This window comes from Zonotrichia albicollis, chromosome 10 (genome assembly GCF_047830755.1).
Source record: "Zonotrichia albicollis isolate bZonAlb1 chromosome 10, bZonAlb1.hap1, whole genome shotgun sequence".
NCBI classification, from domain to species: domain Eukaryota; kingdom Metazoa; phylum Chordata; class Aves; order Passeriformes; family Passerellidae; genus Zonotrichia; species Zonotrichia albicollis.
Window position 1 is genome coordinate 25,406,759 of NC_133828.1, and position 23,290 is coordinate 25,430,048.

The 23,290-nt window shown below is 36.7% G+C and overlaps 1 protein-coding gene across 7 annotated transcripts in view; it reads left to right on the forward strand.

Moving 5' to 3' along the window:
- Positions 1-23,290, forward strand: part of ATF2 (activating transcription factor 2) — a 49,972-nt gene that overhangs the window by 8,446 nt on the left and 18,236 nt on the right. For 2 of the 7 annotated variants that reach the window (XM_074548454.1, XM_074548453.1), the window contains exons 3-11: positions 293-402; positions 2,029-2,103; positions 2,730-2,799; positions 4,297-4,393; positions 6,065-6,183; positions 8,192-8,320; positions 12,963-13,141; positions 13,459-13,573; positions 13,752-13,838. In XM_074548454.1, the coding sequence (XP_074404555.1) occupies positions 2,752-2,799; positions 4,297-4,393; positions 6,065-6,183; positions 8,192-8,320; positions 12,963-13,141; positions 13,459-13,573; positions 13,752-13,838 (774 nt within the window). In that variant the 5' untranslated portion in view covers positions 293-402; positions 2,029-2,103; positions 2,730-2,751. Of the gene's footprint in view, positions 1-292; positions 403-1,525; positions 1,571-2,028; positions 2,104-2,729; positions 2,800-4,296; positions 4,394-6,064; positions 6,184-8,191; positions 8,321-12,962; positions 13,142-13,458; positions 13,574-13,751; positions 13,839-23,290 lie in introns of all 7 variants that reach the window. The other 5 variants (XM_074548455.1, XM_014265075.3, XM_005484083.4 and 2 more) reach the window with 3 other exon arrangements.

Below are 23,290 nucleotides of genomic sequence, written 5' to 3' on the forward strand. Positions count from 1 at the left end.
GTTTGTTGTCCACCATGAGTTACAGGTTGTGCCCCAAAGCTGCTTGACAGGCAGTTGCCCCTCAGCCTCCCCTGTTGCATGGAGTTATTTTGTTCTAAGTGCAAGCCTTTGTAATAGGTAAATACATTCTTACCAATTTGGCTGCACTAACAAATGCAGACCCTTTGTTTTCCCATCCTGTCTGATCCAGTTTCTGTTTAGATTTAAAATGTCCAAGATCTTGCTCAGAATGCAAGGGAACTTCTTTTAGGTGCAAGAATTTCAGTATTTCAACATAACTTTTTTTCCTCAGATGTTATCTGGAATCTCTTTACAAGGGATTACCTCACACAATTCCATGTGGCCTGCAGTCAAATAATGTTACAAAGATGAGGAAATGAATTTATCTCCAACTTTTTTCCAGTAAGTTTGCCAGAAGGACAGTGCTGCTTTTCTTTTTCACAAGGATTGATTTTTTACTTGTATATCAGGCATTCAAAATTCACTGGCTTTACAAACTAAGACATAGAACCAGATAGGAATTTCACATGCAAATACGAGATTTGGTAATATTCCTTGAAAAGAGAAAATAAATGGACCTAAAAGATTTACATCTTCTCACCTACAAAAAATACTGACAGCATGGAGGGAGCTGATTTTATGGCTGAAACTACATCTCTCAGAGACTGACAAGAAGACATAGTAATAGAGTGGAAAAAATGTCCTACGTGTATTTCAGTTAATCAAAACCTTCATGCTTTGGATTTGAAGAAACCAAATCATAATTGTTTCTTCCACCATTAGACATTTCTGATATGGGTATTACTTGTCTGGTCATAATACTTTTCCATATGTCTATATTGGCATATGGTGGCATATGTAGCCATTAAATGCATATACAGTGCCCTATGATGACAGATTCACAAAAATGAATTCCTCTTGAGATCTAAACAAGACTAACTCTATTAGTTTGAGCCTGCTTTTGAAGAAATGAGATTGTTGCATTGCTGAAGAATAGTGGGATAGCTGTTAACTGTGTTGAAGTTCTACATGTTGAAAGGATATACTCTTAAAGTGTCATAGATAAGGACCTTATTTCTTACCCTGAAGCCTTAGTCATGTGTATTCAGACTTGCCTATAATTTTGTTAATGTTCATTATTAGTGAAAGTACCAAGTTCACAGTTTGAACAGTTAAAAAAATACTTCATTCCTTCAGAAACTTGAGACAGGTTATGAACTCTTTGCAGACAGTGGAACAGGCTTCATCTCTGATTTGCTTTGGCGTCCTTTCTTTGGGATGTAAATGTTTCCCTGAGCTGTCAGTGCCAAAGACTGAAGTTTCTGGCAGCCATACATCTCTCTTGACTTCTGATCTCAGTTCAGTATCCCCATTCCTTGCAACATATATATTTAGAAGTGGCAGTTTAGAGTATCCTGCATGCCAGGTTTTCTTTCTTTGCTGTTGGGTGAAAATTACCAAGATCTCCTCCTCTTTGAAAGACTGTCCAAAAAGGTCTGTACACAGTGGGTTTTTTACTGTACAGGTACATCCAGAAGAATCAGATACTGTATTCCTACACATCTCTGAGGTAATCAGTCTGAAATTATTTGCTTTTGCTTACTTGACATGTCTTGTGTCTAGTGCCCAGATGTGTACCAGAAGTTTACATTCTTAGGATGGTTAGACAGTTTGAGAATCCTTGCAACTCTACATGACCAGTATGCTGGGCATGACATGGGTTTATTCTGCCTGTGATCTTTAATCATAAAAACATCTTCATTCATCTTTATTTCCTTGATCAATCTAAATAGTGTTCAGAACTATCATTGTTAGTTCTCCATACAAATACTCATTTAAAGATGAATGTATTTCCTCCAAGGCAAAGCCACAGATGCCACAACTAATTAAAGGATGTAGTGAAGTAAACTATTTATTTGAAAAATTGTTGTGTTTCATGGGTGAATAGTGGACATTTTCTCATTTATATTTACAAAATCATTCATTATTATATTTTTAGCATGCATAGTAATTAATATCTTCTTTTAGTTACAGTTTATTGCCATGAAAAGGAGGATATGATAGTTTGCCATATGAAACAGGTTTATATGTGAAATCTGGCAGGTATGTGTATTAGTGTGTGGGGTGAGTATGCAAAATAGCACCAAATATCATTAATACCTTACTTCTTTATTAAGTATTTTTAGCCTGTCAGTAATTAAGTAGCTGAAACATTACTAAAGTACATGTTTTTGTAATTAAATTTTGTAATTAAATTCATAACAGTTTACATTAAGGGCTATGTGCCAACTTATCTCTAATGATGAGCTTTAAATGAGGATTGTGAAAAGGCTGAGGAATGAACACTACTTCTTCATGCGTTGGCACCAGAACCTTGACTGCATGGTGTTTCTGCTGCTCTGATCTCTTTTTAGCTGAGAATTGGATCATTATTACAATGTATTTAATTTCAGTGACAAGTTGTTCTTACTGTGTTTTCAGATACTTTTTGCAGTTAGTCGTGTTACATGTGAACATGTGGATTTCTGCTTGAGGTGTAACTGCTGTGGTAGATTTTGAGTAGCTTCCTGGCAGAGCTTGAAATCCATGCTCTGAATCATGGGTATTTGGAATATTACTATAGCCACAAGGCAGAAATTCTTGCCCAAAGAATATTAAAATAGCTTGTTGATATAGTGATAATTTGTTGCATTATTTGTAAAATTTGTTACATTCTAATTTTAATACAGGTAGCACAACGACCTGTGGAATATGAGTGATGACAAACCCTTTTTATGTACTGCCCCTGGATGTGGCCAGGTAATGCTCTGAACTGAAGTTATTAGCATTGTTCAAATAAAAGTAAAACCATGAAATGTATTTTTAGAGATTGAAGAAAAGGGGCTTATGATAATTGCTACTAAATATTTATGTTTTGCTGAAAAGCAAGAATTTATAGCATGTGGGTCTACACCAGCCAGTGATTCCAGGGAAGGTGAAGAGAGAAGTTCATGTCCCAGATGCCAGTTTTGTACTGTAGAGCAGAGAGGAAGGCAGGCTCTGGACATCATCTTCCCTCTGGAAGGGCTGCTCCCCCACTTAGTGAGGACAGAAAGACACACTGAAGTCTCTTGGTGTGATAGAATGCAGAAATTTCTCATCCATGCTGTATGCAGAGATAGGGTGCAAGAGTTACAGAGAGCTGGGCATTTGGAGCTTAGGGCAGTAAAGTTATAAGGGAAAAATAAGTCCCTTGCTTGTTTCACCCTGTCTTGCAGTGATCATGCATTTTTAATTTCCCTCACAGTTCCATATGCCCATATCCTTTCTCATGGAAACATTCTGAATTACTGTACTCGGAGGTGAATTCAGTTGAAGTATTAGTTCCTGAGGTGATTCTTGACATGGATCTCTTATATGTGGAATGACTTAAATTAGTGAGGCATAACCACAAACATAAATTGGAGCTCAAATGTTCACAAAGAAAATTAAGAATTTCAATGTTTTGTGTAAAATGTGTTCTTTTTAGGAAAGCTGCATCTTGGGAAATGTTTTCTTAGATTATGTCAATTGAAACACTAATTTCACCCACAATTACAGATGCATAGCAAATTAGTGAAAATAAACAAATAGTGAAAGTAAGAATATCTCTTTTACAGAACTTAGTTTGTCTGCTTACTGCTTTTTTATAGAATATACCCCAAATATTGGGGAAAGTATACATGAAATGAGCAAACCTGAGAGGTTTTGAAAATGCTGGTAAGGTTTAGATAATTCACAGTGTTTCAGTTGTCTGGCCTTGTTCTAGTGTTACCATTTCTACCTGCCTCTTATTTTATGTAGTAAATTGGCAGGGGCAGGAGCTATAGTATTTAATTTTATTTTATCTTTACACTATTAAATGCAGTGAAGTTTGTGATTACAGATCAATTCTCATTAATGTAATACACACAATGCAGTAATCAAGTAGTGGTGATCAATTACTAGACGTTGTCAAGATCCATTAATACAGCAAATGGCTGTTTGCTGATGGTTGATGGAGGCTGCAGCACTCTGAAATGTTATCTTGGACTTTTGATGAATGCAAGTACTTATACTGCAATTTCCCTGGTATATTTAGTTATTACGAACATAATTTGAGTTTTATAATATTTCTGCTCGGTACTTGGCCAAGGAACAAGATGTATCTGCCATAGAGGTTTGTATTTTAACATAGTAATAGTAGTTTAACATGTTGTAAAAATTGCTTTCTGTGGAATGGCATTTGTTGTGTTCACACTCCCAATTACAACTGTTTCTTAAAACTTCCTGCTGCAGCGTTTTACCAATGAGGATCATTTGGCTGTCCATAAACACAAACATGAGATGACACTGAAATTTGGGCCAGCTCGGAATGACAGTGTCATTGTGGCTGGTAAGCATACGCTTGTATTAGGTTTGTTCACTTTTCTGCTGGGATGGGCATGTGCTTTCTGCATTTTCTGTACATAATGCATAGATTCACATTAAGAGAATGTTATACATTTTCTGCACTAAACTTGTCTGCAGTGTGTGCTTAGGCAGTGTTTTCTTATGTAATGCATGTCAGAATTTGAAGCAAGTATTATTCTCCAGAAGTTACTTTTATTCATATCTGATATATAACCCAAATATTTTAAAATTTTCAATACTTATATAACTGATTTAATTATATAAGCATTTATTAAAAACATGCTAGTAAAGACTACTCCTAAGAGGACCTGTAACTAAGTTAAACTGTATTTCAGTTTTAATTATTCATTGATATTACTTGTCTCTTAAATTTTAAGATACGTAGCATCTTTTACATATCATGGTGATACTAGAAGAATTAATCAGTGATTATTCTTCCAGTGGGATAGTAAAAGAAAGATCAAATCTTTTGTTTTCATTTTGGCTTAAATTCAAAATACTTTATTCCCACCTCTGAATTCATGTTATACCCTTAGTACCCTTAGTATACAGCTTTTGTTCAGGATCAGAAGTAATCACCAATGGATGATTGACTGCATTATACATTTGAGAATTTTTGAATGATAGCACGTGAATACTTAGCATGTACTAAGTGTGCTGAAGTTACAGTCAGTCTGGGGTTTTTTCAGTGGTGGAGCAGCCTAAATGAACTTCAGAAAAACTTGCAGACATTTTCTGATTTGTTTTTTTTTTCCTTGTACATTGCTAATTTGTTACAATGAGCAGATTAAAAAAAATACTGCTCCTAAACTAGCAGTTACAAATTTTAAAATTCTGGATGTGCTACTTGTCAATTACACCACAAGAAAAGGGACCTTACCAATAATCAGATGTTTATAAATGAAACCATGGGAGTGTCTCTGTGTAGCTGCATTCCAGTGTAGGAACTGTTGTAGACATCAGGCTTAATAACTCCACACAATCATGCCACTTAACAATATTTTAAATGCAAGTAACTTCATGGCAACTGTAGTTAATTTTTGACCTGATAATAACAGTGAAATAAGGCAAATTTGTATACTAACAGGAATTTTTTATAAAGATGTTTTTGAAACTTCTTCATGGGATAGTCACCCAGATGCCAGAAGTCTTATGATTCCAGCTTGATCCAGAGGCATCTTAGGAGTCAATGCAATCTTGTGCACAGTCACACTTTCCTTTAGAAGTTTGTGCACTTGGAAGTAACCACTGCTGTCGTCAGATTAGCAGAGGAAGCAAACTGGCTTTGAGCTGTACACTTCTCTCATTTGTTTTCTGATTGAAAGCCTTCATGTAGTCCTTACCTCTATTTGCAAATAGAGTCAGCTTGCTCATTGAAGTGTTCTGCTGTGCCCTGGAGAATGGCTCCCTGTGGTTCGTGGCCACAAAGGCAATGCTGTGGTTCCCTGCTAGAGCTGGCAGGGTGCTTTGCAGGCTCAGGCTGCTGGTCTCCAGCAGGTGGAGTTTGCCTGCCAGCTGCCTCCCTGCAGGGCAGAATGCAGCCCGTCCTCGCCTCTTTCTGTTTGTTTATATGCTGAAAATTATTTAGGACAAGTAGGTTCATAAATGGTATTGTGAAAATAAAATTGTGGGGGTTTTATCCACTTCTTTTCAGATCAGACACCAACACCAACTCGATTCTTGAAGAACTGTGAAGAAGTGGGCTTATTCAATGAATTAGCAAGTCCTTTTGAAAATGAGTTTAAAAAGGCTTCTGAAGATGACATTAAAAAAGTATGTTCAAAACATTTTTTTTCCTCAGAGCTTCCATTTTTTTAATATCAGAAATTCCACTGAAAAAGCAAACTTTGGATTTATGTATTGCCTTCTAAACTATACCAATAATCATGTTAGCTGCTTATATGTGTTGTATGTAGAGAATACAAATCTGTGATTACTCTTCTGAAGTTTAGTTTACCTGAATAATTTTTCATATTTAGCATTGATAATGGGACACATTGTCCTAATCATGTGAGTATCTAGTCTATATCTGTTGAAGTTAACCACTAGTTTTGATTGAAATTTCCTGAGGTCCTGAATAAACAAAAAAGGAGTCTACACAAAGTTTTTAGCAGAAGGAAAAACACCCATGTAAACAATAGTATGTGAACACAGATCATTTTGATTGGTTTTGAGTACTGATGTTACTGTAAGAATCAGTCATCATGATAATGAGAATTAAGTACTGACTAAATTTTATAAACTGTCAGTAATTTGGTTATGGTTGTATTCATTATGTGTTGAAATCACTTTTACCCAGAAACTGTTGATTACAACATAAAGATCTTATTTTTTAGTGTACAGATTGAAATATTATAAAAACTTGAGCTGTATCTGTTTAGCAACTTCATGTTTTTGTGAGGAACTTGCCATAATTTAAGTGTTACTGTCATTATGTATTTCAGTGCTTCCCAGTCATAACTGATTAGGAACTTAAATGTTTAAGTACTTATGCAAGTAAAAAATTTTGTTCAATGTCCCCTTTGACTAATTTTGTCTTTAGTTGATTACCTGGTTGACTTCTATAAGTAGTGATTAAAAATATGGTTTTATACCTATTTTTATAGGTTTTGCAGAATCAGTGGCTTCATTTTCTTTCAGTAAAGATTTTGAGAGGTATTTGTGACTAGGATAGATTATTATCCTGTCCAAGCCTCACCCTTACTTTGCAACAGCTGTATCAAATAATGGATTTATAAGTTTACTTTTTTTAGTTGCTGTATGCTGACTGTTTCTAGACCATGACATATGGTAAAATTGATTTTTGACTTACCAAGACTATTTTCTGTATAACTCACTACTGTCTCGGAGAAGGTTCTAGCTATTGTAAAGTATATTAAACATTTTGTCTATTTCTTGAATTGATACTAATTTTCCAAGCTGCCCTCTGTGTTACAAGAAAAAACACAGTCCTGCCATATCTCTGGATGATTTAATAAAGTGTGGAAAAATGTGCCATAATAGCACACTTTCTAGGGCATTGATAGTTGAGTGTTTTCATAGTCACTTGTGATATGAGAAGGGATTCCTCTTCTTACAGTCTTCCCTGTCTGTTAGTAATATATTGCACAGAAAAGCTAGGAATTTAATTGAAAAAAAACATTTGGAAAAACTTCTTCAGGGGAAATTTCTTCCAAAAGTATTTGGATAGCAGACTAGACAGGAATATAAGCTTTCAAATCTATAGTATTGTTTTAAGTACTTTTGTAGATCAGTTTCTTTAAGGCATTCTAGATGTCGTGGTGAATTTTACCTGTGTAGTAATGTAAAATTTGCTTTTTCAATAATTATTAGCTACAGTAAGCTTGAAATTTGTCTATACTAACTTTCTCAATTTGGAAATGTGATTAGGCTTTTGTGCTTTGTAGCATGAGATATAACAATATGCAGAAGGATAATACCTTCATTTAGCTGTAATTTTTTAACTGTACCACAGTCCTTCTCCAGTTATAATTTTCTTATGACCCTTGGAAATGGAAAATTTTAGGAACGTTTTTAATTCTCAAGAAGAAAATATTTAGTCTAACATAAGTGTTGAAAGACATTTGTGTTACTGAAGATTGGTGTTCATGTAGGTGCTGGTAACATAGCCTTGACTGATAATGCATCTGCATCAAGACCTTTCAAACATCAGCACCTCTGTCTTGTAATGGGCTGATATTTCTCTTCAGTTATTTATATTTTCTCACTCAGTTTTGTTTTTAAAACCTTGACTAATTTTGTTTTGCATTGTTGCTCTTAGATGCCTCTAGATTTGTCCCCTCTTGCAACACCAATTATAAGAAATAAAATTGAAGAACCTTCAGTTGTAGAGACAACTCATCAAGATAGTCCTTTACCTCATCCAGAGTCTACTACCAATGATGAAAAGGTCAGAACCTTTATTTTTCTCTTCTTGGAATTTATTTTTCAACTTTCTGATCATCTGTAAATTTATTGTATATGGTGATAGCCACGCTGTAGTTGAAAGGAAGAGAGATTTCGTTTGCTACGTTCCAGTGGATATATAGGTAACTTGTTCAATTCTTCAGTTAGCTTTGTTCACTAGAGTAATTGCTCCCAGTAAAGCTGGCTATCCAGTAAAGCCAGAAAAGAGATAAAATTTAAGATTTATGCTATCTTAGAAAAGACTAAAAGGGCTCTTTACTGTTGTTTATGCATCATCATCAGTAGTGATCACTTCAATATGTGACTTGCAGTGTTTTCATCTTGTGAAGCTCTCTTGAAGTACAGAAAATGAAGCAGAATTAGGGAGTTAATTAGTCTTCAATAAATACAGACATTAGGAGCAGACCATAATAAAGCATAGAGATGGCTCTAGTCAGTCCTTACATGCATCTTTAGTGGGCAGTGTGTGTATGAGAGGCTTAGGTGCCTCACTCCCAGGAATCAGCAGGACTTTTTCAGGTGCCAGGTAATTCAGGTTGGAAGGGACTGCTGGATTTCCTGTCCAACATCTTGCTCAAAGCTGGGGTTACTTCTAAGATCAGATCAAGTTACTCAGCACTTTGCACAGTCTGGTCTTGAACCCTCTGTGAGAGAGAGGCTGCCCAGCCTCAGTGCCACCTGCTCCAGTACCAGGCTGTTCCTGTGGGCAGAATGTTTTTCTTTGGATCCAGTCTGAACCTCTCTGTTTCAACTCTTACACTGCCAGAGGAACTTCTGTGAGGACAGCCTTAAGTGTGTGACAGAAGTTGTAGAGTTTTAATTCAGATTTGTTCTTACTAAGTTTTCCTGAGTTTCATAGTTAACAAGGATGAATAATCGTGGTTAATCAAGGCAATCTTGCAGTCTCAAAAATAGTAAAAGCATTTAAAGGACTAAATGTAAAGAGCTGCTTGGATTAAGCGAATCATAGTTCAAATCTTAAGTCTTTATTTCAGAGGTTAGTTTATTTTTTTGCTGCAAATACCTATTCCAAGTAATCTAACTTTGGCATAAGATAATATTACTATCTTCATACAATCATGGCTCAGTATCTCATTAGCATCATTCCAAGTGAAAATTCTATCTCAATGCTTAGCAGTATTTATAAACTTGTCTCAGTGATGGTGCAGTTTGGGTGTGTCACTGTGCCAGTGCTGCTGCTCAATGCCATTCTTGTGTCTGGTTGTAGAGACAAGCTGAGCAAGGCTGAGGGTGCTGCTTGGAGTGTACAGCTCTACGTGACCTGCAGACAGTGAGAAATGTGAGCAGAGTGCTGTTCAGTTAGATTTTTGTGTTCTCCTTGTGCAGATGTATTGAAGGAGAGAAGGGATCTTTTCAGGACATAGATGGTTTTAACTGTAACCATTTTATTGGCTGCATATATTTTAGTAGTCTTAAATGATTACAGCCTATTTATGTTTGTGCATGGCAGTTCTAATTGTCCTTGTAGATGTCAAAATAATTCCTTGGACACTCTCCACAAAATGCTTAATTAATTTCCTAGCTTTGTAAGAGTTCCATGAGTTCTGTTAGGCTCAGTAAGAGTTGCTACTTTGCTTTGAATAGACCAAGATATCATTAGAAGTGTATAAAGTCTTTGAGCCTAAAGTAGTAAGAGCTTTCAAACATTGTAGTTGTTTATTGACAGGACTTTAAAAGGGAAACCCTCAACAGAGTTTTAAAAGTTGCTTAGTTGTTGCCAGGTAGCTAACTGCATAATTTAATTACTTTAAAACCAGTTGCTTTCTTACAGTAATAATCAAATACAGTATTAGTTCTGGCCATCTACATTTCTGTATAAAGAATTCTATGTATTTTTGATAACATTGGAAAGTTATTGCATGGAATTTGATTTTGATTAGGGAATACTTGCAAATATTCACATCTGAGAGCATTTAAAGTAACTATCCTGTTCTGTAATTTCCCATTCAGTGGGTTTTAGTTTCAAGAATAGGAATTACAAGAGTTGGAGAAGTCCTTTTAGTAAGTCTAGTACCTTTGGGTGGGCTTAGACTTCTGTCCTGTAAGGAAAGGTAGGTAAAGGTAAGGTCACTTTCATTTAATCTTATGATTGCAAATTCAACCGTGTTTTTCTTGTTCTTTTGGGGGATATATTTACAATGTATTTTATTCCAGACAAAATTTATACTTCATTAGTGCAATGCATTAGTGATCAATTAGAATCTTCCATCAGACTATTGGATCTATGGTTTTGTTTTTATATGCTTATAAGAGTTTTCTCTAAAGCAATACTTCTCAAATCTGCAGCTTATGTTTTTGCCACGTTGTTGTAGTAACAGGCTCCTGCATGCATTTTTCAATGTAGCAAACAGCAAGTTAGTGTAAAGAGGAGGTTGAAAATTTTTTAATGGCTGAAGATAGTTTCTGATCTAGTAAACAAAGCATAAATGCCATTTTAGTAATACAGAAACAAATGTATGTGAGGTTTCCATTTTCAGAATTTTACAGATTTATTTCAGAATTTTGGACATTAATCTTTTGACTATTGCTGAAATCTGGTTTCCATGGAACATTGTGTCTAAAAATTTCAGATTGTCCCTTTCGTGATAGGTGTTCAAGCCAGGGAAAGGTCAAGTTTTACAATTAGTATTTATTAGAATGTGCATTAATTAACCTTCTGTTATGAACAGCAAAGAAGTGTTAACAGAATGCCCTCCCTTACTGTCTCACTTGTATGTAGTTACCTGCTTTCAGCAGCAGCTGGGAGGCAATCCCTGCTGCTTGCCCAGAGGTAGGAGGTGCTACTGACACACCAGCAACTTCTAGGCTAGGTTCAGAAAGTGCTCAGAGTCAGGCTGACTGGGACTCTGAGGCACCTGATCTCATGAAAAATGTTCCTAGCCATGGCAGAAGGGATGGACTGGAGTGGTTTCTAAAGGTCACTTACAGCTCCAAACAATCTGTGATTCTGTGAAAGTCCTTCCAAGGGTCCATTCTTTATCAAGTGTACATATGGTCTTGTAGTCTTTGTTCACATGTGAGCACCACCGTGATATTGCTTGGATTGTGCAGCTTGTTCATGCTAGCATACAGAACCAGCTGGTGTTCTGAGCTCTGAATTTCCCACAATCAAGCAGTTCAGTCTCATTTATATTCTCCCTGTGACTCCTGAATAAGATCTGTAAGATGTTATACCAAGTTCCCTGCTTGCAAAAAAGTGTTTAATCCTGTACTAACAATGTGATTGGGCTTTTTTTCTGTTTCCAGAATTCTGTACTAGTTGTCTTCTTATTACTGAACGCTTATCTGTAGTGCTAAGTACAGTCAAATATTATACCCCAGATTGATACTAAAACAATTTCACTTTCCTCAGCACAGCTCACTGTTATTCTCCAAAAACTCTCATTCACTGTGAATAGTCTTTTAGGTCCCTTGGGAAAAAGCATGAATGAACTAGTGAACCCTGATGACAAATCTAGCCTCTGAGCTTTCGGAAGGAGAAAATTTCATCATCTAAAGTCTTTTCTTTTGTAAAGACCACAGTTTGCCAGCAACCTTACAGTTCTAAGAATTGCTCAGAGGTTCCCACACATTTGTGCATTAATATATACAAAGACAAGCAATCTGCTTAGACAACTCAGAGTTTACTACTTAAAACTTTGTGGATAAATTTTCAAAACTCAAGCTTCATTCAAAGAAAATAATAATCAGTGTGGTCTGTGTGACACAGGTTTCTCTTTGAATTACTGTTTGCCAGCTGAGAAACTAAAGTTTTCTGGTCTTGAAAATGTGATTTTATGTATCATTGATTGCAGTAAGCATTGTCAAAAAAATAACTTCGCAAAAAGTCTGTCTGAAGGTAAATTGAAGTCTGACAATATTGAGTTTCCTGAGAAGGAAGGCATTGGTTACAGTAAGGCCTTTCTGGGTTTTCAGAAACAGCAAATAGAGTACAGCATTCAATTGATAATGTGCTTTACCTGGTTGCTAAGCTAAGAGCTATAGGGATTTCTGTCTACTCTTTACTTGCACCTAAGAAAGTTCAATTTCTGTGCTCAAATATACAGGATATGCATGTATTTTGCAGAGCTCTGAATATAACATTCCAAGTACTCTTATCACTTTAGTTAGAGAGCTACAGAAAAAGGGTCAAAATTTTTTTTGTTGTTATTGTTTTTACTGAACCATAAATGTCATGTTTCTCTTGTTTGAATCCAGAACAATGGACTGAAACTGAAATGTACGTAAGGACATCATAAAACATTTTCCATATTCGGAGTGTGGGTAAACATGATGGTGCTGGTAGTACCGTGGATTTCTTGGGGAAAAAAAAAATCTGATCAAAACTGAATTAGAAGCAATAAGAAATAATAGTAGCCTTAGAATAAATTGGGCCAGGTTTGTCGTAAAAGTAAAATCACTGTTGTTAAACCAATTTTACTTTGGTGGTTTAAATGATTCATCCAGAGGGAGTTTTTTTGAATGTTTTTAATTGTATAACTGATTCTGTTTGCATAATGTTACAGAAATTCTGATTTGTTCCATCAAACTGCATTCATTTAACAGTTGGAATTAGTGGTCTGTAATTGTATTTTACAAACTGATGAAGCTTTATTTTTCCTCAGGAAGTGTCACTGCAGCAGACTGCACAGCCTACATCAACAATAGTTCGTCCAGCATCGCTCCAGGTTCCCAATGTACTGCTTACGAGTTCTGACTCGAGTGTTATTATTCAGCAGGCAATACCATCACCAACTTCTAGTACTGTTATCACCCAGGCTCCATCATCTAACAGACCAATAGTGTAAGTTACATAAATCTTAGTAAAACGTTTTCTTGCAGAATTTGAAAATCTGATTTACTTTCAGTTACTGTTTCTGCAGTTAATATATGAATTTGAGATGCTTTGGTGTAATGTGGTGCTTTACTACACATGAAACATTGGACTTTCACTACATGTGAGATATAATGCCATGTTCTCCACATCACTAAGTTCATATTTTTGATCTCCAAATAAATTATACATTACACCTATAAAGAAACAAACCAATTTAAAATAATGTGTAAACTTGTTCTCTTCTCTGGATAAGTTTTCTTTTATATAGTTCATTCCTTTTTCAGTCCAGTTCCAGGTCCTTTTCCTCTGCTGTTACATCTTCCTAATGGACAAACCATGCCTGTTGCTATTCCTGCATCTATCACAAATTCTAATGTGCATGTCCCTGCTGCAGTTCCAGTAAGTAAGCATGATGCTATATTAATTTGAAAGTGGAGCAGATTTGCATAAGTGCAGCATAGAACTTAGTTTTAAGCACCTTGATAGCTGTTTTGGCTTCAGAGGGTAGTGCTGTCAAATGCCTTCTATTATGATAACATACTCAGGTTTTCTTCATTTTTATACTTTATCTGGTCAGCTTGTTAGACCTGTCACCATGGTGCCTAGTATCCCAGGAATCCCAGGGCCTTCCTCCCCACAGCCAGTGCAGTCTGAGGCTAAATTGGTAAGTGAAAAACTCCATTATTCCTCAAGAAGAATAACTTGAGAAATTAATTACATTCTATTGCTTTTTGAAACAGCTTTAGTTTTCTTTTATTAGTCTAAATTCTGCAAATACAAATTTAATAAAACCATAAAAATAACAGCTGCATTTATGTTACAGTTCTTTCCAATTCCAGCCTATGTTAGTTCTGTTCTTAATGGCCATTTTTATTTTATTTTTAGTCATTCTTTTAAATAAACTTTCTAACTAAACTCCTTCTTACTTCTTGTATCAGAGGATCAGAAATGCTAGGTGGGAGAAAGACAAGATTAGTAGCATGTGAACATTTCTTTCAGAGAAGCAGAATGTTTCTGCCGAAAAGAGGGCTATTTCTTAAACTAAGAAAAATATGGGTTTTAAAATGTTTTCAGACTCCCAAGTGAATATAATCCATTTGGCAAGAGTTTTGCAATTAAATATGTAGTACTCATGTAGTTCACAAATTATTCTGTGTGGAGGTTGTTTCTGTTGTGTTGGGTGTTTTGGGGGGGAGTTGAGAATTATTTGGAAAATGTCTAAAACAAGCAAAAGATGGGTTTGGTTTTTGTTTGATTTGGGGGTTGTTATTTTTACTTAATATTAGTGACCATTTAAGATGGTAGGTTGAATTTATCAATTTATTGAAATATTTTATATAGCATTAGGCAGTCGCTTCTTTTTTTTCTGTCTTGTTTGTTCCAACTGTTCTAAAGCAATAGAAGATCTATTATTAAACAATAATTAACCCATTTATATATTTACACAATGCCTCCATGAACAGTATCTATCCTGTGAAGTAGTGTTCCTCTTTCTTCAGCTCTTGCTTTGTACTAGAAGAGAATCAGGAACACCTGCTAGATAAAAATATATTTTTCTGCATTGATAAGGGTAAGTGGGAGGATGCCCTTAACATTCTTAGATATCTCATTTCTCTCGATCTAAACCTGTGGGCTTTCTTTCCTTACCTGTTTTGCCTTCTCAAGCCCCAGTATGAGAAACGGTGAGTCTGGTTTTTCTGGAGTAAAGGGATTCCCATGGAGTGAGCACACCTAGACCACATTCATCAAATACTGAAACTGCTGTGGAGAGGTGCACTGACTCTGCCTGGTGCTCTCAGATCTTCCTTCATTTCCCTGCTCTGCTGAACACAATGACTTCTGAAATAGTGTAGAGGAGGACATAAGGGAAGGAGGTCTGTTTTTGTGCATCCTTGTCTCCCTGGGAATGGGAAAAGGAATCTTTTAATACCTCAGAAAATACTTAAATGTAACCAGCTCTTACAAAATTAATTTACCTTAGATCCAGGAGAGAAGAATGTAAAACAAGTGAAAGCAAGAACTGTTTTCTCCAAACCTGAACATGTTTTAGAGCCAGGAGACTCCACTCTGAATTCTGTTTGAAATCCAGGAGGAATTGGTTCCAAATAATTTTTTAGATGGGCTAGAAATTAGGTTTTTAAGTGTATTGCTGAGTGATTTTCTCTTAGAATGATTTAAAGACAGAGAGGAAATACATGTGTGTGGTGAAGACTTTGATCTCACATTGGAAGAAGCAATCACTCAAATGCAAAGGAAAACAAAGATCATTAGACTTAAAATTTAACAGTCTCATTAGCCTTCTCGTTACAATTTAGCTAATATATGCACTTCAGTGATTGCTTATCTTTTTTTTAAGTGAGACTGTAAAAAGGGTATTTGCAGTATTTCCTTTCCTTGTTGCTTAACATCAAGCATGAGCAGAATTCAAGAATATCAGAATTATGTATATTTCTTATGCTCATTTACTTTTATATAGTGCCTATTCACAAAAATAAAAAACCTAATTTCTTATCCCCCTGAAAGTAAAAGCAATTTAATGAGAAACTTAATGTTTATGTAGAAAAGCCTCCAAGAGTAAGAGTAATTCACTGTGCCATGGGATGCATTGTTGGCAGATACGTGATGGTTTATTAACTGCAAAGTTCAATTTAATTTTTTAATTCAAATCTTTGTGATATCAAACCCTTATTTTCATGTCTCTCTTAAAAATAATTTTGCTTGCTGCATACTAAATTCTGTGAAACTCTGCAGAGCAGGTTTATTTTTCACTTGTATTCCTGGTTAAGCCAACAGAAGACAATATTTAGTTTTACAGCTCACTTTTCATTTCATTAATAGTTCACATTTAATGTTGAAAAATCAGCTAATACACTGAAATTTAATAAATGAACACTATATGCTTCATGTATTAATGGTATACTGCAATTTGTGGATTGATTGGTATGGTTAAGTTAGCTGAACTCTGGGAACATGCCCTGTGTCCTTTTGCCTATTACAGCCACATTTCTCCTTCATGTTGGGAGGCAGTTCTGAAGGGCAGAGGAGTCCAGGACATCCTTTCAGAAGTAAATCTTAAAGGTGCAGGAGCAGCTGTCCCCATGTGCTGAAAGATGAGCCAGCAGTGAGGGTTGGCCTGGCTGAACAGAGAGCCTTGGCTGGAACACAGGAGAAAAAGGGAAGTGTGTGACCTGTGGGATGAGGGACCTGCAGCTCAGGACTAGGTGGATGTTGGGAAGTTATGCAGGGCCAAAGCCCAGCTAAAACTTAATCTGGTAACTCTGTAAAAGATAACTAAATATATTTCTCTAAGTACATCAGCAACACAAGGAGGACGTCCGAGGAGAATTTCCATCCTTTATTGGATATGGGGGGAAGCATAGAGGCAAAAATGAGGAAAAAGCAGAAGTACTTAATGGGGTTTTTTTGCTTCAGTCTTTAGTAGTAAGACTAGTTCCTCTCTGGGTACCCAGCACCTTGAGCTGGAAGACAGTCATGTGGAGGAGAGCAAAGCCTCTCTAATCCAACCTGCTACAGCCCTAGGACACACAGAAGGTTATGGGACTGGATGGGATCCCTAGGGTTCGGAGGGAGCTAGGGAAGAAGCTCAGTAAAGCCACTTTACATTGTTTACCAGCAGCCCGGGCTAGCTGGGGAGGTTCAGGTGACTGGAGGTTGGTAAAAGTGATGCTCATCTTCAGGAGGGGCAGGAAAGAGGATCCAGGGAACTGCAGGCCTCTCAGCTTGACTTCTGCACTGAGGGAGGTCATGGAGCAGATGATCTTCATCATCATAGCACACACAGAACAGGCAGGATCAGATCCAGCCAGCATGGATCTGACAGGCAGACTACTTGACTGACCTGCTTGGCTTCTGTGACAAGGTGACCTACTTATGGTGCATGAGGAAAATGCTGTCGGTGTTGTCTACAAGGACTTTACGAAAGTCTTTGACACTGTTTGCCACAGCATTCTCCTGGGGAAACTGCTCATGTTTTATACAGATGCAGTCTGCTGGGTAAAAAACTGGCTGGATGGCTGAGTCCAAAAAGTGGTGGTCAATGGAGTTAAATCCAGTTGGTGGCCAGTTAAAAGCAGTGTTGCCCAGGGCTCAGTGTTGGGGCCAGTTCTGTGTAGTATCATTATCAGTGGTCAGGACAGGGGAATGGGTACTCCCTCAGTCAGTTTGCAGATGGCGCCAAGCTGGGCAAAAGTTTGATGTGCAAAAGGGTAGGAAAGCTCTGCAGAGGGATCTGGACAGGCTGAATCAGTGGGCTGAGGCCATTTGTATGAGGTTCTACATGGCGAAGTGCGAAGTCTTGATCTTGGATCACAGCAACCCCAGGCAGTGCCACGGGCTGTGGGCAGGGTGGCTGGAAAGCTGCTTGTTGGGACAGGATCTGAGTGTGCTGGTCAGCAGCCAACTTAACATGAACCAGCAGTGGCCAGGTGGCCAAGAAAGCCAGTGGCATCCTGGCTTGTATCAGAATCAGCAATAGTGACAAGCAGGACCAGGGCAGGGACTGTTCCCCTGTACTAGCAGTGGTGCAGACACACCTTGAGTTCCGTGTTTAATTCTGGACCCCTCACTGCAAGGCAGACATTGAAGTGCTGGAGCATGTCCAGAGAAGGGCAGGGGAGCAGGTGAAGGGTCGAGAGAGAAAGCCCTTTGAGGAGTGACTGAGGTGGCTGGGGCTGTTTAGCCAGGAGAACAGGAAGCTCAAGGGGGATCTCCATGCTCTGTACAGCTACCTGAAAGGAGGGTGTAGCCAGGTGGGACTCGGCCTCTTCTAAACAGCAACTGATAGAATGAGAGAAAACTGCCTCAAGTTGCACCAGGGAAGGTTTAGATTGGACTTTTAGGAAAAATTTATTCTCTGAAAGGGTTGTCAAGTATTAAACAGGGTGCCCAGGGACGTGGTGGAGTCACCATCCCTGGAGGTGTTTAAATGACATGGAAATGTGACACTTAGGGCCATGGTTTAGTGGTGGACTTGGCAGTTCTGGCTTAATGGTCAGACTTGATCTTAAAGGTCTTTTATAGCCTAAACAATTTTATGAACCTATGAAGTCTGTCAGCAGTGTATTGTTAGTGTGTTTTGAACAAAAAGCCCGATGAAGGGTTGAAGCTGTGATGTTCCTTTCACAGCATTCTCAGGAGTATAGATATTTGGAATTGTTTTGACTGCTGCTTTATTTCTTACTTATTATTTGAGTAAAGTTTTTGTTGTTCTTTATAGATGGACCTTGTAATCTCATGGAATGTTTGTATTGCATTATAAAATGTAAGAGGAGAATATGTAGCAAATACAAAAAAACATGCAGGAATAGATTCCTAACTAACTTCCCTAACTTCCTTGGGTATTGAAGTAAGCATTGTGTTGTATGGGATGCAGAGTTTGGAAAGTTAACATGGTTTATTTATATCTCCAAAGGGTTTGATCATATGTGGTGTTGGCAGTAGTTGTTTGAGCCTCTCCTGTGTTGAAGGACCATACTTGTTATTATGGTGTTCTGCATTTTCTGCTGTCATACCACAATGCTATTTCAAGGTTTTCTAAGTTGACACAGATCTAATAACTTCAGAAGTTGAGTAAAATTCCTGAAAAACTGGTTGTAGTAAATTTAATGTGAAATAGCACCACTTTGTTGTATTGTTATCAGATCTGGAGCTGTCCTGTGTAGAAGGTACAGCTCTTTGTTTTGGATGAAATACCTGCCACAAACCACTTTCTTTTGTGCTCTGTGCCTTTCTTTACAGAGGCTATTTCCGCATATTTCAAGGAGCTAACACATTTTAGAAGTTTATAGTTAAGAAAATAACTTTGTGCTCTGATTACATTCCCCATTCATTTCACTCTTACTTGCTTACTAAAGGCTACTGTTGTACAGACTTTTTTTAAGTGAACATGAGATTGATAAAAGTCAAATTAGAGATTGCAGGGCTTCTTTCCTAATGCTCTGAAATTTAAATATGAATTTAGATAACTTCATTTTTGTATTTGAATTAACATGAGAAGAACAAATTTTTATTTTGATGAATACCTGTTGTTCCATTATGAGTTGCCAAATTGTACAAAGAAGAAGTGTATTTCTTCTTTATAGTTTCATGAATGAACTTTAGTAATTAAATTGATATTTTCATTTCCAAAATCTAAAACTTAAAATAACTGGCAGGAGATGTCTTTGGTAGTGGACATTGGATGGCTTCCTATAGCATAGTTAAAATTTTTCTTTAGCTGTCCTAGAAGTCGTGGAACCCTTTAAGGGTAAAGGAACTGAGGCACTTCCTGAGAATTTTTTCCCACAATGGACAACTTTTGGAGACTTTTATTTTTGCAAATGGTCTCTCTTGCAGCATTTGAAAGAATTTTTTTATTAGGGATGTCCAAGTTTAATGCATAATAATCAAAACTGTGTATTTATTTCTATGTTCAATAAAGTTTTCAGTCTCAAGTGTCAAACTCCTTCAGCATGGCACTTTTGGTTATTGATGCGAAGCAAGTTACTGAGATGTCACCTCTGGAACTCTGTTTGTTCTTTGCTGAAATGCTCTTTTCTCTGCTTACTGGTCAAGTTGTCTGACATAAAATGATTGTATGAATTCCATAGAGGAGCAGTAGTATGTGGGAACAGGTTCACTAAGTGAAACAGCAGATAGAAAAATGTATACCAACTACAAGGACTAATAACTGGGAAGAAAAAATAGTAATTAAAAAAATGAATGCATAAAAGTGATGACAGACAAAAATTTAAAAATTGTATGTGCAGTGAGCCAAATCCTTATGACTGGTGACATTCTTGCAGGAGGCTCTCAGCTGAAACAGTTGACCTTAAGTGAAAGAGTGCATTAAGTACAGTCTTAGGGTCTCTTTCACTACTGAAACATATAGAGTGCTTGATGTGTTCCAGTGCTGTGAAAGAATTGCATGAAATCAGATTGCATTTTAATTTTATTGCCTCAGTATTGAATTTATTGTAGTGAGCAGAGCTGGTCCAGTCACAGCTGTGAAAGGCACTGTTACTATAGTTTTGAACATTCTTGGATCCTTTTTCTCTCCTGCATGTAGAACTGAAGTACAAAATGACTAGAGATTTTATTCAGACACAGCCTTGTCTTTTGCTGCTACTATTTTGGAAATATTCTTACATCTTATACTAAGAATGCCATTCAGTAGGAGTAAAAATGAGTTTCAGATTTCTGTGGCATACTTAATATAAATTATCCGTTTTTCTGATATGATTCCATGTTTGTCAGTGTGCTAAGGAAACTAACTTTCACTTACTTAAGTAAAATCATATGTATGTCAGTTTTGTGGTATTTTTAGGCTTAGAAGTAGATGCAATAACTGTCTTTAAAAAAAGCCAAAAAACTTAAAACTCCCAAAAAACTTCCTCACTAGGATAAGGATGCATGATTTTAAATAACTGTAGAATTGCTTCTGATGTTCTTATGAGGAGATCTATAATTGTATGCTTTCTGTGTATGGAACATGAGCCTCGATTTGCAGCTGTAAAACATCCTTTTTGAGTGTGCAGCTTGTGGGTGCAAACTTAGCATTCAGACTCTTCAGCGTGGATTGCAGAAGTTTCTGAAGAATTTCAAAATCGCTTTAATATGGAATGTTTCCCTCTGTCTCCTCCTTCCCATGCAAAACTTTTTGTCACAATATAAAAAAATACCTTACACTCAGTAGGCAACCAGTAGACTTTTTGCAGGAGGTTTCTACTGAGAAGTGACAGAGGGCAGCTTGGCAAATGTTCAGAAACCAACATTAACTTGCTGGAGCCCGGCATGGGACCTTGTGTTCAGCAGAATTCTTCTGACCTGTCTCTCTGCCTGCCGAGCTAATCAGCAAACACCTAATGAGCCTACTCTAAAGAAACAGACCCTCTCACAACCTACTTCATTTTCATATGTTCTCTGGGGGTGGAGAGACAAGACTTCATAAGGACTGATGATGCTGCAAAGACCACAATAATGATAATTAACTTGCTGAATTTAGAAGATTATGCTGTTAATTAGTTGCAAAATAAAGATAAGTAATAGAGGAGCAGATGGTAGGATAACACCCAGGAGAAGGAGGGTTATTACTCTGATGAGCTTTTGTGGCAGATATGAAATATGGATCTGAGTTTTTCACAAATTGTTTCTGGAGTATATTATCTTGTTTCTGTGAGCTCTTGATGGAATGATCCAGTCCTACCAAATTTTGACAGATGTGGTGAGGATTTGTTTTCAAGGATATACATGAATGATAAAACCTTGCTAATCAAGATTTTAAAAGCTATTAACCTATCTGGTTAGTTCGGCTATAACCAAATAATACCAAAAAACCTCAGTTGTCCTCAAGTTTTTCCCCATAAAAATTCTTATATACATTTATTCTAATATATGTATCTGTGTTCTTGATTGTTAAAAATGAGATTCTCATTGAATTTGGGGTAACTGTCACAAGAAGCACAACACTCATATAGTATTTTACTTCAGCATTCCCTTTTAAAATATGAAACTTATTAAACACACAAGCTGGAAATCTCCTTGTGAAAATCTGCAAATATTCTTCAGATTTTCACAATGTGTCTGCATTTGTGGATTATTTATTCCTAACTCCTTTAATTTCAACTTTCAAACTTTGTAATTTGAGATTAAATCTAATTATTTCCTATTTGTGTTTTCGTAGTACATTACATTTAACAGCGTAATACTCAAAAGGAGTTTGTTTACCTATGAATTTACGGGATATAATGTTTAAATGTTGGCATTACAGTAAATAAAGTCCCACTTTGTTTGCATGTCCCAGTGCAAACTCATCAATTACCATGCAAACCCAATACATATCATTTTTGAGATGGTAACTTTGAAATCTCTCCTGGTGTGACAGCTTGAAGTAGAAGAGAGCATACCCTTTAACTGATTTGTACTTTCACTGCTCTCTTGATTAGGACTGATGAAAATTTGTCACATCTTGCCTAACAACAAGTTATGATACAAGAGATACTTCTAAAGTTATTCAAGTCATAAATGAAAATACACTGCAAAAAATCTTACCTTAGTAACATACAGAAAAGTTATTGTCATATTGGTATTAAATACTTGCTAGTTTCTTTAGAAAACCATTCTTTTTAAAACTGACTTGGATGTGATATGTTTCCCTAGTAGTCCTGGTAGTGGTTGTGTAGAAGATTTTACAATTTAGACACCAGGATTACTTAAGGAGAGAGAGGAATCAGCCATCAATTTTGCAGTTAGATCATAGAGTTTGGTTTTAGTAATTTTAGTTAGGCATTTAGAAAATACTTAAGCCTGCTGGAGACAGGGACTGAAATGTTTTTGTTAGCTTGTTTTTCCAAGGAGAATTAGGAAGGTACAAGTCAATTCTTGAGTTTAATTAAAGAGTTAACTATCTAAGGGCTTTCAGAGTGCTGTAAATATACTAAAAGTTATGGACATATTATCTTAATTTTTTTTATTATCCTGATCTAATGCTTGCAGCTATCCTAAATTTTTGTTGTTAAATTTGAGCACTGGAAACTGCAGTAAATTTGGTTTGTGTAATTTTCTGAAGTGTCTTCTTTATTCTGGGAAATTTAGGAAGTTGATACAGTAAATGAGGTGAGGAACAACAGCTCATTTAGCTGTTGGGATTAACTCCTAATTTTCATGTGCACTTGAATGGTTCCTAACTGATGTTATGTGCTGCTAATTCAGTCCAGAGCAATCTCTACAGAACAGACCTACTACAGAAGTCACTGGCTAAAGCTTCCTTAATAGCAGGCCAGTAGAGGAGGGTTGGAGTGTCCTGGATCTCTTTGTAGCCCTCAGTTAGGATTCCTACTGGTGCTTGGTATGTGCTACCAGATCCATGCAGTGGATGGTAACTTGCCATATTTCAGACATGAAAATATTTTGCAGTTTTGACAGAGGTAATCTGCAATCTGTTGTTTTAATTGTAGCATAGGATCCAGGAAAGCCTGTTACCTTGGAAGGTAGGAGAGAGCCGTTCTGTATTTCACTGACTTAATTGTTTAGAGACATTGGATACTACAGTTTATAGAGAATATCTATATAAATAGGTGCAAAGTTTTCTGTTTATTCTCAGCTGGCCAAATGCTGCCT